The 13,207-nt window shown below is 49.6% G+C and overlaps 2 protein-coding genes across 8 annotated transcripts; one reads left to right on the top strand and one right to left on the bottom strand.

The window, feature by feature from the left end:
- LOC120660660 lies at window positions 1-1,672 on the bottom strand. The gene has a single exon (XM_039939275.1). The coding sequence runs from the start codon at window positions 1,495-1,497 to the stop codon at window positions 226-228; it is 1,272 nt and encodes a 423-aa protein (XP_039795209.1). The 5' UTR covers window positions 1,498-1,672; the 3' UTR covers window positions 1-225.
- Window positions 1,673-7,871: 6,199 nt separating this feature from the next.
- Window positions 7,872-12,160, top strand: LOC120660658 (phosphatidylinositol N-acetylglucosaminyltransferase subunit A-like). 7 transcript variants are annotated; one of them, XM_039939269.1, is made up of 9 exons: window positions 7,877-8,420; window positions 9,322-9,450; window positions 9,568-10,140; window positions 10,407-10,525; window positions 10,987-11,077; window positions 11,213-11,329; window positions 11,437-11,540; window positions 11,732-11,822; window positions 11,894-12,160. In XM_039939269.1, exons 2-9 carry the CDS (start codon window positions 9,334-9,336, stop codon window positions 11,966-11,968), a joined length of 1,287 nt encoding a protein of 428 aa, XP_039795203.1. In that variant the 5' UTR covers window positions 7,877-8,420; window positions 9,322-9,333; the 3' UTR covers window positions 11,969-12,160. The 7 variants fall into 7 exon arrangements, 5 of the variants coding, with proteins under 5 accessions (XP_039795206.1, XP_039795205.1, XP_039795203.1 ...); XM_039939268.1 differs by having other exon boundaries at window positions 7,886-8,420; window positions 10,407-10,561; XR_005669686.1 differs by lacking the exon at window positions 11,894-12,160 and having other exon boundaries at window positions 7,872-8,420; window positions 10,407-10,561; window positions 11,417-11,540; window positions 11,732-11,782.
- Window positions 12,161-13,207: the final 1,047 nt, after the last annotated feature.

The following is a 13,207-nucleotide window of genomic DNA, read 5'->3' as shown; positions in this document are numbered from 1 at the left end:
GATCACACAGTACGGTTTCTCACTTTCTCTAGATGTCCATTTCTATGGAGATTGTAAAAGAAGAATGGTGTGGTCAGTGGAGCAAGCACTCAAAACTGCACAAGAATATTGCTCGGTGAACAATTGCAACTTACAACAATGGGAAGAAGAAATACTCACTGAATCGAGAACCAATCATCAATCGAAACAATGCCGGCGAGCCGCTTCCGCCGCTAGCCCACCACTCTAGTTCTTCCAGGCGTAGACGAGGAGGGAGAAGCCGTCGCCGCGCTGCAGCTCGGCGTCCTCGGGGCTGCCCCAGTCCATGACCGTGGAGCCGCTCGCCCACGACGCGGAGGACGACGCCACTGACGCCGACGAGGAGGAGCTCGCCATGGCCAGCCTGCGGGCCGGCCCCCTCTTCCTCCGCTTCTCGCCATTGCTGCTGCTCTCGCTCCAGTCCCTTCCTCTCCCCCACCTGCCAACGTAGCCCGCCCAGCCGCCTCTCCCGGCCTTGTCGGGCACCTCCTTCGCCCTGGCGTCGGCCGAGTCGCGCTCCTCGCCGCTGCCGCCGTCAGCGAGCTCGAAGCGGAAGACGAAGACGGCGTGCGCGTGCGCGGGCGGGGCCGCGGCCGCGGCGGCGTCGGGGGGCGAGGCGTCGCGCGCGGGGAAGAGCCAGTTGTGGAGGTCCCAGGAGACGAGGACGCGGTCGCCGCCGCCGAGGTCCACCTTCTCGGATCCGCGGAACTTCCAGCGCAGGCGGCGGACGTGGAGCACGCGCTCGCCGTCGACGGAGACGGACATGCCGACCTCGGCCCTGTCTCTGTCCCTGTCCCGCTGCTCCTTGGGCTGCCCCTGGCCCCGCGAGACGAGATCCACCGAGATCTCCCGCTCCTTGCCGCGCACGAGGACGCAGGTCCGGTGGCCGCGGCCGGCGCCCGCGTCGCGCATGGACACGTGCTCGCGGCGCGAGACGAGGACGGGCCCCGGGCCCGGCGGGCGGCGCGCCCTGGTCTTCCTGTACGCCTCCTCCGCCATGTCCCCCGCCACGACCGCTATCTCGCCGTCCACGACGACGGCGACAAAGTAGCCCGACGAGGGCTCGGGGGAGCCCGAGGGCGGGAACCGCGCGCGCGACAGGTCCCAGGCCAGGTCCACCCGGCGGTCCCGCACGCGGAAGCGCTTGGACCCGCGCCGCCGCCACAGCAGCCACGGGCGCACGCGCACGGCCACGGTCGCCTCCTCCCCGTCCTCGCCACCACCGTCGCCGTCGTCGTCCTCGTCGTCGCCGGCGGAGACGCGGAGCACGGCGCGGAGGCTGAGCCCGAGCGCGGCGCGCGACCAGGACAGCGCGGCCAGGCCGAGGCGCGTCTCGTAGACGGACGTGGCGAGGCTGGTCCCCGCCCCCGAGGAGGCCGTCCCGCTCCCGGACCCCGAGGGCGCCGTGGCCGACGCCCGGCCCGCCCGGCCGCCCGGCGCCGCCGCGGCGCGGAAGCAGGCCGGTATCGCGTTGGGCATCGCGTCGCTTGGCTTGGCTGGCCTTTGGGGAGGGGGGAACGAACGGGAAGGCAAGGCCTCAGCCTCTGGCGGCGCCCTCTGCACTGCAATGGGTGGGCGAATCGCAGCGAAGATTTTGTTTTTTTTTTCTCCTGGGGTACGGCGGCCGGCTGGCTGCAGCAGGCAACTTGGACTTTGGACCAGGGACCGCTCGCGGCGAGGGAGCGTCGCGTTACATATAACTCTGACGCGGTGGGGGCGGTGTCGCGTTGGACTGGACCCAGCTGGGGTGCGAGCGCGACACCTGCGGCGCGGTATGCTACTGTGCCACTGTGTGCGATGCCACCACCACAACCGGCGCAGGTGCAGAGCTTGGACCCGACCCTGGTCCGGGGGCGCTTGCTGGCTTGGCTGTCTCGTGATTTTGAGCTCGTCAATAACTAATTTTCATTCTTTTTTTGGATTTAAAGAGGGCGAGACCGCGCGAATAAAGCCGTGTCCATACTACCGGGGCGTGCCGCGGTGGCTTGTTTGGATCGGCAAGAAAGTGCGCACATTTCTCGAAAAGAAAATCCCACATGTATGGTTTATTTGTAAAACTTTTTTTAGAAATATATGTAATTTTTCGCGACGAATCTAATGACGGTAACTAATCGATGATTTGCTACAATGATGTTGCAGTAACCATCCTCTAATCGTGCGGTCAAAGCCCGCATTAGATTCTTCAGGATCACTAGCGCGGGATTCTGGAATTGGTTTTATAAACTGGCTTTGTTTGACACCGTAATTAGCAATCAAAGTGTCACTATTCACTAGCGCGCTACAAAACTAACGCGAACCTAACAGGACCATGGTGTTGAAGCTGAGCACGCATGTTCACGAGGGGCAGCCTCGTCGATTCGTGCAGGTACTGATTAATGGATGTGAATGCACCGGATTTCTCAAACGTCGATGGCAACGGAGTTGTTTTTTTATTCGGGCTGTTCGCGACGGACGAGCTATTCAATCAGGTGTTTGGCCGAGTCTTACAAGGGAAAAAAAAAAGTTCGAGCTCAATCTGAATTAAGAAGGAAAAAAAAGCACCTTGCTTATCCGTGGCTTTGACGTGCAGAGATCGTCCATTTCAGGATACGAGGCCATATTGCAAGAACGAAGATAATAGTAGCAAGTTAACAAACTTGACTTGAGAACTTAAAACTAAACAAGTAGAATTGGAGAAGGATAGCTAACAGATAGCATCATGCCATTTGGAAAACCGTTAGACATTTTCCAATAAAAGCGCACAAATATAGCTATGCTTTTTTTCTTTTTTTTTTTACATTGGCTAGGCCATCATTTAGAGGGCGAAAGAGCTATACGCCATGGTACATATACTACATATAGTAGCTCTGAGATGCATGGAACATGACGATAACCATAGGCTTGCATATATATAGGGCGTATTTGGTACTTTGGTAGCCGGCAGCAGGCTACACCTCGCCACGTACTCCCTCCATATTTAAAAATAATGTCGTTTTAGACAGCGACACGGTCTCCAAAGCTTAACTTTGACTTTTTATTTTTATAAAATTATTTATCACAAAGTGATATATTTATATTTTTATGAAAGTATTTTTCAAGACAAATTTATTCATATGATTTTTGTATTTTGAAACTCAACAACTTAAAAATTATTTATGATTTATGTTCCCAATGTTTGACCCAAACTTTGTTCGAAACAACATTCTTTTCGAGTATGGAGAGAGTAGGTCCTACGGCCGTGTAAAACTGTGGACTATGGCACAAAAGTTCTTCACCAGACTCAAGGCGTTGGAATTAACTAAACAGTTGATTAAAAGGCTTTGGCACGCCGTAAAAAGAGCTAATTAAGCGGCTATCAACTGTAGAGTACGTGAATGGGAGAGGAGTGTTATGTGGTGGATGTCTGAGTGTCTGACCAAGCCATTTCGAGTTAGGTCAACTCACCACCGTCACCTAACTCCATCTCGAATACTAACCCCCTGAGGCCCTGAACATGATGGAGGCGTGCGACTGCTTGCGCTGCCTGGCGACCATGAGTTGCTGGTGCTGCCATGAACTGAAGCTCCTCACGGGCAAGATCGACCACGCCACGACCATGAGTTGCCTGGCGACCATGAGTTGCTCGTACATCCTCGTCGCACGCCGATTTTCTCGAAGTCTGAAGGCACGTACGACTTCGCTGCGCTGAAAGCCGAGAACTTTGCGCACCTACTCTCTGCACTCGGCCGGCGTGGATCATTTGAAAGGACGCCCCTTTTTACTTGCCAGGCTCCATGCGTTTGCCCCAAAAGAAGATGAAAAAAAAAACTCATCAAGTCAGGCATGATCATGAGGATGAGACAACCCAATTATGCGAGATATATTATATAAAATTAGAGCCGATTTTTTTAAGATCCGACTCTTAGATTACTTAAACAAAAATTGAGACCCTTTACCACCTCTAGACACGGTAGACACGGCCAGCCGTCCGTGCTGGATGCACTCGTGGAGTCGGATCGCACGCGTGCCGGTCGCGACATGCACGCACGAAACATGGCCGATTGAGCCAAAAAGATGAGCCAGTCGGAAGTCTCAAAAGGTAGGAAAAGGGATAGCGAAACACTGCGAGAAACAGGCGATCATGGGGAGGTGCGTGCAGGCAGCGAAACGAGCTGCGCTCGTCGGCGTCCACTAGTTAGCAGAGCACGTGAGAGCTCAACGTGCGCCCGTGCTTAATTCAGCGCTGATTCTTCTGCCCGTGGACCGGACCCGATCGTCGTCGGACCGCCACCGCGGCAGGTAAGATCGGGGAGGGGAACGGAGCACGGAGCGAGAGGGGCGGAGAGGAACGGTCAAACCTCCTGCCCCGCCGCCGGCCGGCCGACCCACCACCGCAGACAGCAGATCTCGCCGCGCGGCGGTGGTTTTCTTGGGAGTCTGCGCCTCGGAGTGTCCCGCGGTTCGTGTGCCGCCGGTGGCGCGCGGTGCGCGTGGACGGCGGGGCAGGGTGGCCCGTGGCCCGGGCCGGCTCCCGGCTTGGCTGCGGGATGGGGCGACGACCATCGCCGTCGGGGCAGGCGGTGCCAGTTCCCTTCGCCACCCGTCGATTATTTGACCAGCACCGATGGCGTGCCGGCCGTGGTTTCCTTGGAGGAACGGCGGCATCGCGGACCCTCCCCGTGGTCTCCCGGATGCCGCGGGCGTCTTGTGGTCGAACGTTGGACCGAGCCGGATCGCCAGCCAGGGGCCCGGCCGCCGGACGCGCGATGGGATGACTTGGACCGTGTCAATCCAAGTTCTTCTTCTACCTTCCATCTTCCCTCAAGGTACGGTCGCCGCCGTTCCAGAATCGAAAGTCCGGCCAGGCCGTACGTACGCGCGCACGAGCTCTCAGGTCTCAGCTCCCTCCTGTGTTCGCCGCTCGGCTCAGTCCACCTGCTTTCAATCCGTGATGGAGACTGCCGACGACGACTGGTAAGTACGTGTTTATTAAAGAAGCTGTTCCATCGTCTGAAGCTGCCGGAACGAAGGCCATCCCATGCCATGCCATACAGCTATCGCGATGCACGGACGTACAGCGCGCCAGCCTGTGCCGGCCGGCGCGGCCGCGCTGTGCCGCGACAGGAGCCCCACCGTGCCATGCCACCGCCGGGCACTCCCCCATGTTCGCGGACAGCGACCAGCGCGAAGCGACGGTCCTGGAAGTGGCGCGACCGATGGCCCCGCGGCTCGGGTGCCGGTGCGCGGCCAGCCGACAGGGGCAGGGCCGCTCGCCGGTGCCTGGCCCCAGACGGTGGCGCTCGAGCCGGCAGCCGTCGTGGGCCATGGCCCTAATGGTCTCTTCACAGCCCAATAAAACTTTTAAAATTTTTAGTTCAAAAATACATATATTTAGAACCCGGCTCTTTTAGAATCCGATTCTTAGATTTTCTAGTTCAAAATATTGGGCCCTTTACCATCCCTAACCACCCCGCCCCGGGGCTCCGACAGAGGACTGACCATGTCAAAACACAAAACGACGATGGATGCACGCGTTGAAGTTGAAGCTGCATTTATCTTATCAATGACATGGAAGCATCTAAATCACATCTAATGCAAATGAATAAAATAAAACACCAAGCAAAAGAAAATCAGTGAGCTGACGTGGAACCAGACAACATTCTGACATGACAGATGATTACGCTATCACCATACTGCTCGACTGAACAGCCGTTCGACCCGTTTAATCAGCTGTTTAGAAGCTACCCAGTGGCTTGCCAATTTATATCACTTTAATCAGCTGTTTCCCCTGTTTATATGATCATTTATCCTGTTCAAAATGTTGTTTAGCTGGGGTAAACAGCTAACGATACAAGTTCAACAGTCTAGGGTTTAAGCCGAACACAAACTATTGTACAGAAGGACTTTTTCTCTACGCCATATGAACATTGTGTTCTCTCTTGCCCTTGAATACAACCATGTCCTCTCTCTACAACTTGGTGCTCAATTGCTAGACGCCCCATCTTGTCCTTCCACTCTTGTCTCTGTCTCTCCGAGACTCCGACAGCTACTCAATTTTAGATTCGGTGCCACATTCCATAGCATTGGTAGCTTAGGGTGTGTTTGGTTGAGGAGCGAGGTAGAATGGAGCGATTCTATTCCTATTTTTAGGAACGAGATGGTTCTATGTTTTGTGTTTGGTTAGAAGGACGGAGCCGTTCCATTTTTTGTTTGGTTGGAGGGATGGGGATGGAAAGCGTTATTCTTTGTTAACCACCGTTATACGGGACCCGCATGTCGGTCACCCAATTCTCCCCCTCCCTCTTCCACCGAGCTCCAGCTCTGCTGCCCTCAGCCATGGCTCCGCCCGGAGCTACGGTCGCTCCGCCCTAGCGCCGAGCACCGCCCGCTCCGCCCTCGCGCCGAGACGGGCCGCCGCCGGCGTGCTACCCGCTCCGCCCCTCGCGCCGAGTTCGGCCGCCGGCGGCGGCTCTTTGCCCGAGAAGATCCTCCACGCCGAGTGCCAATCCTTGCCGCGCTGAGCTCCGCCGCTGCTCCGCCCGAGCAGCTCCTCCACGCCGAGATCCGCCCGGGCCCGCGCTCCGCCTCCGCGTCATGCTCCGTGCCGGCCCGAGCTCCGCCTCCGCGCCATGCTCCACGCCGGCCTGAGCTCCGCCTCCGGCTCCGGCTCCGGCGCCATGCTCTGCCCCGGTCCGAGCTCCGCGTCGTGCTCCACCCCGGCCGGAGCTAGGCCTCCGGCGCCATGCTCCATGCCGGCCCAAGCTTTGCCTCCTCCACCACGCCATGCTCCACGCTGACCCGAGCTCCGCCTCCGCCTCTGCGTCGGCTATGGCTCCACCCGAGCTCGTCCATGCGCTTGCTCACTATCACGGCGAGAGACGCCGTGGAAGTGGGATGGCTGCGTTCGATCGATTTTGCCGAATGGAGCCGTCCCGAATCTGAGGAGAATATTCCCTATCTAGGATGGCTCCATCCCCGCACTCGTGAACCAAACATTGAATGGAGCGACTCCATCCCAGCTCGCTCGTGAACCAAACACATCCTTAAGGTGTGTTTAGATTCCAATTTTTTACACCAAAAAACGTCACATGAAATGTTTGGACACATGCATGGAGTACTAAATGAAGTCTATTTATAAAACTTTTTAAACGGATGGGTTGTAAATCGCGAGACGAATCTAATGATCATACTTAATCCATGATTTGCAACGGTGATGCTACAGTAACCATTCACTAATTATGAATTAATTATAGATTAGTTAGGCTCATTAGATTCGTCTCGCGATTTACAACCCTTCTGTGAAAAAAATTTATAAATAGACTTTATTTAGTACTCTAAATTATTAAGATTCTTTTCGAAAAATTTATGGGACAGTGATCTAAACACGGCGTTAATTTCACGGGAATGTTGCCACTCCTGCCTCTACCTCGGGGCATGTTTAGTTTATAGCCCACAAAAATGCCTGTAAAAATGGACAGTCCTTAGTGATTTCACGGAATCTAAGAGTTTGATACTAATATACTTAAATGAAAATGAGTCTTAAACCAAGTATCCGATTTGCAAATTGATTGTAACAAAATATTATTTTCAGATAGATCTACAAAACCAGATTTCATTTGGGTTTATTTTGATAACTACAAATTTATTTACATATGCCCCGCACGTCATATGTAGAGTTTTGTCTAGTTTTACTGTTTTAGCATGGCTAAACGTTCTTTTCATCTTCAAGTTTTGCCATTCACCGTAAACCAAACTCAAATCTATTTGGCCCCATTTTGTCACTGTTCTAGTTTAACCATGAATAAAATTTGAGTTCCATCCTAGGGCCACAAACCAAACGTGCCCCGATCCTCCCATCCCCCGGGCCATCACACTTACAACCCTGGCCCAGCCAAGAACACATTATCCTCTCTCGCTGACAGTGGGCCATCGGACCCACCTGTCATCCCTGCCGATGCGACCTCAACGGCACGCCTGCTTGTGCGTCTCCCTGGAAGCCGTTTGGTTCCGATTCGTGCCCTGCGCCCATGCCATTCGTCTCGCTCCGCCGCGCAATTGATTTGAATCGAGGCATCGGCGCATCGCCCGGCTTCCGATCTTACCGGCGGCGAGTCGACGCCGCCTACCTCCCCGTCCTCCTCTCCAGCCCCCTGCTCAACAGGCGCGCGGCCCCGAACCTCCTCGCCGCATAGCCCGCAGCTCCTCGGCCCAGGCCAGGCGCCGCTCTTCAACCCCGTGGAGCCCCGTCCTCTCCGGCATCCCAGCCGCTTCACTGAACGTTCGTCCGTCGTCCACCGCCCGCCTTCCCAGAACCGTCACCAGCCCCGGCGCCCGTGACTCTGCCGTCGGCAATCTCTGCTCCATCGACTCCGACCGACCTACCCCTGCGTTGACGGCCAACCGCCCACGGCCGGAGCGGACTGCCCTCCTCAGCGGATCTGAAGGTATTCCAATAAAATTTACAGGTGGAAATGCGATGCCGTGTCTTGGATGAGCTGATCTCAGTGTAACAGTATCAATCACCGCACATCTCTTCTTGTACGTATGCAATACAATTATAAGCTGTGCTGATGCTCACTTGAATCCGTGACCGTGAGTACATTTACTACAAGGAAATTGGATAAGCTAATTGTCACATGGCGTCGAAATATTGACAGTGCTTTTGGAGACGCAATAGGTCCACCAAGTAGATTTTGGGCGCTGCATACTGCCTTGTAGGCTGTGTCACGAAATGTATTGTTCTCTTTCTACTAGTTTAAAATGGTCTACTGGATTATGTTTTCTTGGAACTCAAAATAGTCACACTGGCACACTGCCAGTAAAACAACATAGGAAAGTGATCATGGTGGTAGTTTGGATGAATCCGAAATGTTGCTAAATGCTAAACTTTATCATCTGTTCTATCATATATTTATGTGGATTTTGGTGTTGATCCATGTAATAAGGTGTTGACTACTAGTACTTCTTTGTAAAGAAATCATGGTTTGCATTGCAAGGTAGGAAGCAGTTATGTAGCTATGATAATGTGCTTTCTCTGGAATGGGGATTTTTTTCCAGCACTTGCAGTCTCTATTCTCTTTTCAATTGTCACATTTATTAAGTTTGAGGTGCATGTCATGATATTTGTAAGCTGATGTAGTAATTTACGGACCACCTTTCATGGTCTGTTTTACAAAAACAAGTATGATTATCTTACTATTAAGCTTTATTTTATTTATAGGATGGTATGGGTTTGATTATATGGTTCACTATCTTTTGCTTTTCTCCAGTGTGACTTCCCCTTTGTAAACCCCCTCCAATTGTCTATTTGTCTAGCATCATGGTATGCTTTTTTTTGAATTTCAGATTTCCAACGCAATGGATCGGCAAAAGCACAGGATACTGATGGTGTCCGACTTTTTCTTCCCAAACTTTGGTGGTGTTGAAAGCCACATCTACTATTTGTCCCAATGCCTGCTTAAGCTTGGCCATAAGGTCCTAATTTTCCTCATGAACTGTTTTACTCGGATCAAATAATACGAACTGTATAAACGGTTAATTGAAAACTTTCTTTTTCTTGAAAAATATAAGACAGTTTTGTTTGGTTTCTAGGTTGTTGTCATGACACATGCATATGAAAACCGATCTGGAGTACGTTATGTCACAAATGGTTTAAAGGTTTATTATGTACCGTGGAGACCATTCCTGATGCAGAATACACTGCCTACATTATTCTTGACTTTTCCAGTTGTAAGAACCATTATCATACGTGAGAGGATTTCTGTCGTGCACGGACATCAGGCTTTTTCTACATTGTGCCATGAAGCATTGATGCATGCCAGGACGATGGGGTACAAAGTTGTCTTCACAGATCACTCACTTTATGGTTTCGCTGATGCTGGAAGCATTCACATGAATAAGGTGCTGCAGTTTACTCTTGCCGATATTGATCAGGCAATATGTGTTTCTCATACAAGCAAAGAGAATACTGTACTGAGGTCTGGGATATCTCCGGAGAAAGTTTTTATGGTTCCTAATGCTGTTGATACTGCAATGTTTACTCCCTCCCCTGAGCGCCTAAGCTGTGATGAAATAGTTATTGTAGTGATCAGTAGGTTAGTGTACCGAAAAGGTGCAGACCTTCTTGTGGAAGTAATTCCAGAAGTATGCCGTCTATTTCCAAAGGTGAGTCATAGCTACATCACTCTGAATCAAAATAATATAGGTTAGTGCATGCATATACTTGAGGAGAAGCCTTTGTTATGGAGCATATAATATTATAAAATTTGTCAATTTTTGCACCATTAAAACCAAGTTTATGTCAGTCATTGGACGTTAATGTCCAGCTGTTCTCATCTAGTTTTCTTGCACCATTATTTTCTTGATGTATACGATGTGTTGGATCTGATAAGGTGCCTGTATTTTGTAAATAAACAACTCCATTGACTCAGGTTCGCTTTATCATTGGAGGTGATGGTCCAAAACGTGTGCGACTTGAAGAGATGAGGGAGAAGTTCTCCCTTCAGGATAGAGTTGAAATGTTAGGAGCTGTGCCTCATGCTCAAGTACGGTCAGTTCTGATCTCTGGTCATATATTTTTAAACAGGTAAAAAAATTCTAAATTTTCATCATTTCCTATTAATATATGGTTTCTACCTTTTATAGTGCATTGGTCCCTCATTTTCTCATCGGATACAGGTCTTGACCATTTTGAATATAGGATATATTTTCTGCACTTGCAGTAGAATTTTGACATTCTTATATCAGATTCATGAAGTGCTTTATGATCATGTGGGCTGTCAACATATATTTGACATATGATTTAGTGTCTGGGAAGTTTTGTTTAGGAGTTTTGAATTTACGTTGGATGGATCATGGGTAAACAGAGGTAGAGCTATTTTTCTCATCTTTTATATTCTAACCTCTTTTAGAGAAACTTGATTGTTCACGTGCCATAGATGAAAGAAGTGTGACCTGTATGTGGATAAAACACAGTAATAGTGAAACATAAACTTTTTTTTTTACTTTCAGTTCACTTACGGAGGCATTTTGTATTGCCATTTTAGAAGCAGCTAGCTGTGGACTGTTGACTGTAAGCACTAGAGTTGGAGGTGTCCCAGAGGTATATGCTTTCTGATACTCCCTCAATTTTAAACATATGGCATTTAGGACTGTTGGCAGTAAGGTTATCTTTTATAGAGAATGATTTTAATCAGATGATTTCAGAGTTTCCTGCAAACCATTCTTTCTTTTTCAGGTTCTTCCAGATGACATGATAGTACTTGCAGAACCAGCTCCAGAAGATATGGTAAGAGCTGTTAGGAAAGCTATTGACATGCTGCCTGGAATAAATCCTCAAGTTATGCATCTTCAGGTGAAGTTTAACTCTCAGATCTCTACACATTGTACAGGAGCTTTTTAAATCAGAGATCACTATCCAAGTTTTCTGATATTCATTCAGTTGTCTCTAATGTGGATTAGATGAAAAAACTTTATAGTTGGGATGATGTGGCCAAAAGAACAGAGATTGTTTATGATCGTGCAGTGCAATCCTTGACAACAAATTTGCTAGACCGCCTTCCCCAGTGAGTAAACATAAACTGTCAAAAACTCACCTTGTTTACTGCAGCAAATTATTTTGTATCATTATCTGCTGCTCCAATTCCAAATCCTGCCAGATAATGTTTGGCTTTAGGCCTAGGCAATATCACCACATATTTGCACTCACATCAAAATTGATATATAATTCATTCATGCACCTCTGTAATGGTATTAGATATCTCACTTGTGGAGTTTGGGCGGGAAAACTGTTTTGCCTGGTTATGATAATCAATTACCTACTATGGTGCCTTCTAGAATTCTTACAGGTAATTGTGTATCCATGCTATTTTTTCTTTTTGAGATTTGAAGGAATCCTTATACAAGTTTCCCTCCACAGCCAGCTGAAGGTATTGAAGAAGTCCCAGATATAGGACCACTACAGGCTCGTTTAGATTCAAGAGATGATTTATGAAGTTTGGAGAAAGTGAGTTAAGAAGCAAGAAGTGAACCTACTCAGAATTTTTTTTCAATGTTTCTAAAAGAAAGGACACCATTCCTCATTGTGGGAATTTTTTTCATGGTGGTTAGAGCCTCAGAAGCAGACATATCTGAATGTATAGTTGGGTTGGCAAGTTAACTCTATCAGCCACAGGGTTTTTTTCCCGACCGGTTGACCCAAACCGCCGGCCACCGGTTCCGGTTTACCGGACTGGTTTGACCGGTTACCGGTAGAAACCGGTCAAATTCAAATTTGAATTCAAAAACTCAGTTCAACCGGTTCGTACCGGTATACCGACCGGTTAGACCGGTTTACCGGCCGGTTTGACCGGTTTACCGGCCGGTTTGAATTCAAATCCAAATTTAAAATCGCATGTGTAACCGATATACCTGCCGGTTTGACCGGTTTACCAAGTGGGCCTTAATGGGCCGTCTCATTTTTTCCTTTTCTTTTTTGTTTTAACTTTAAATGCCCGAAAAGTATGTTAAACGAACGAATTTTTGAGAAAATTTGACACAATTAGATTCATCACACCTTGAAGTATTTTTAGGAATTTTTTATTTTTTTGAATTCAAATTTGAATTTTAAATTTTGGCCGGTTGGGTACCGGCCGGAACCGGAACCGATCCGGACCGGTTTGACCGGTAACCGGTCAAACCGGACCAGTTCCCACCGGTTAGGTGAACCCTGATCAGCCATTCATATGAGCAATAATCGGAACTGTCTAAAGTTCAATACAACATATCAACCCATTTGTGCATTGGTGCAATGTTGAAATGAACAGCATCATTTAGGAGTGCAAGTTCTCATTTACAAGCAAGACCTACCATCAGTTGCAGCTGGGAGTTTATGCTAAACTAGCTATTGGCCGTATGATCATTGCTTTGTAATTGCCTAAGCTATCTTGGGCACTGAAGTTACTGCTGATCTCTTCAAGAAAAAAGGGTATTGCGGTGCTATTAACCTATATGTAGAATCTTGTGCCGTCACCTAAGAAAAGACAGGAAAATTCGGTCGTGTAAACATGCTAACTCAAGAAATATTTAACTACATCAATCATGATGAAATATACAGGGCTCCTCGAGATTTGAAATGAAGGTCACTTGGTACTTTTCAACTAAGTTAGTAACTTGTATTTTTGTTAAATCTATTTGCCGTTGCCATATGGACATGTTCCTCTGGTTAGTATACGAGTTGGCAACTTATATAAGA

The sequence above is a fragment of the Panicum virgatum genome, chromosome 2N, assembly GCF_016808335.1.
Source record: "Panicum virgatum strain AP13 chromosome 2N, P.virgatum_v5, whole genome shotgun sequence".
NCBI lineage: Eukaryota > Viridiplantae > Streptophyta > Magnoliopsida > Poales > Poaceae > Panicum > Panicum virgatum.
This window is presented reverse-complemented; position numbering and strand designations above follow the sequence as displayed.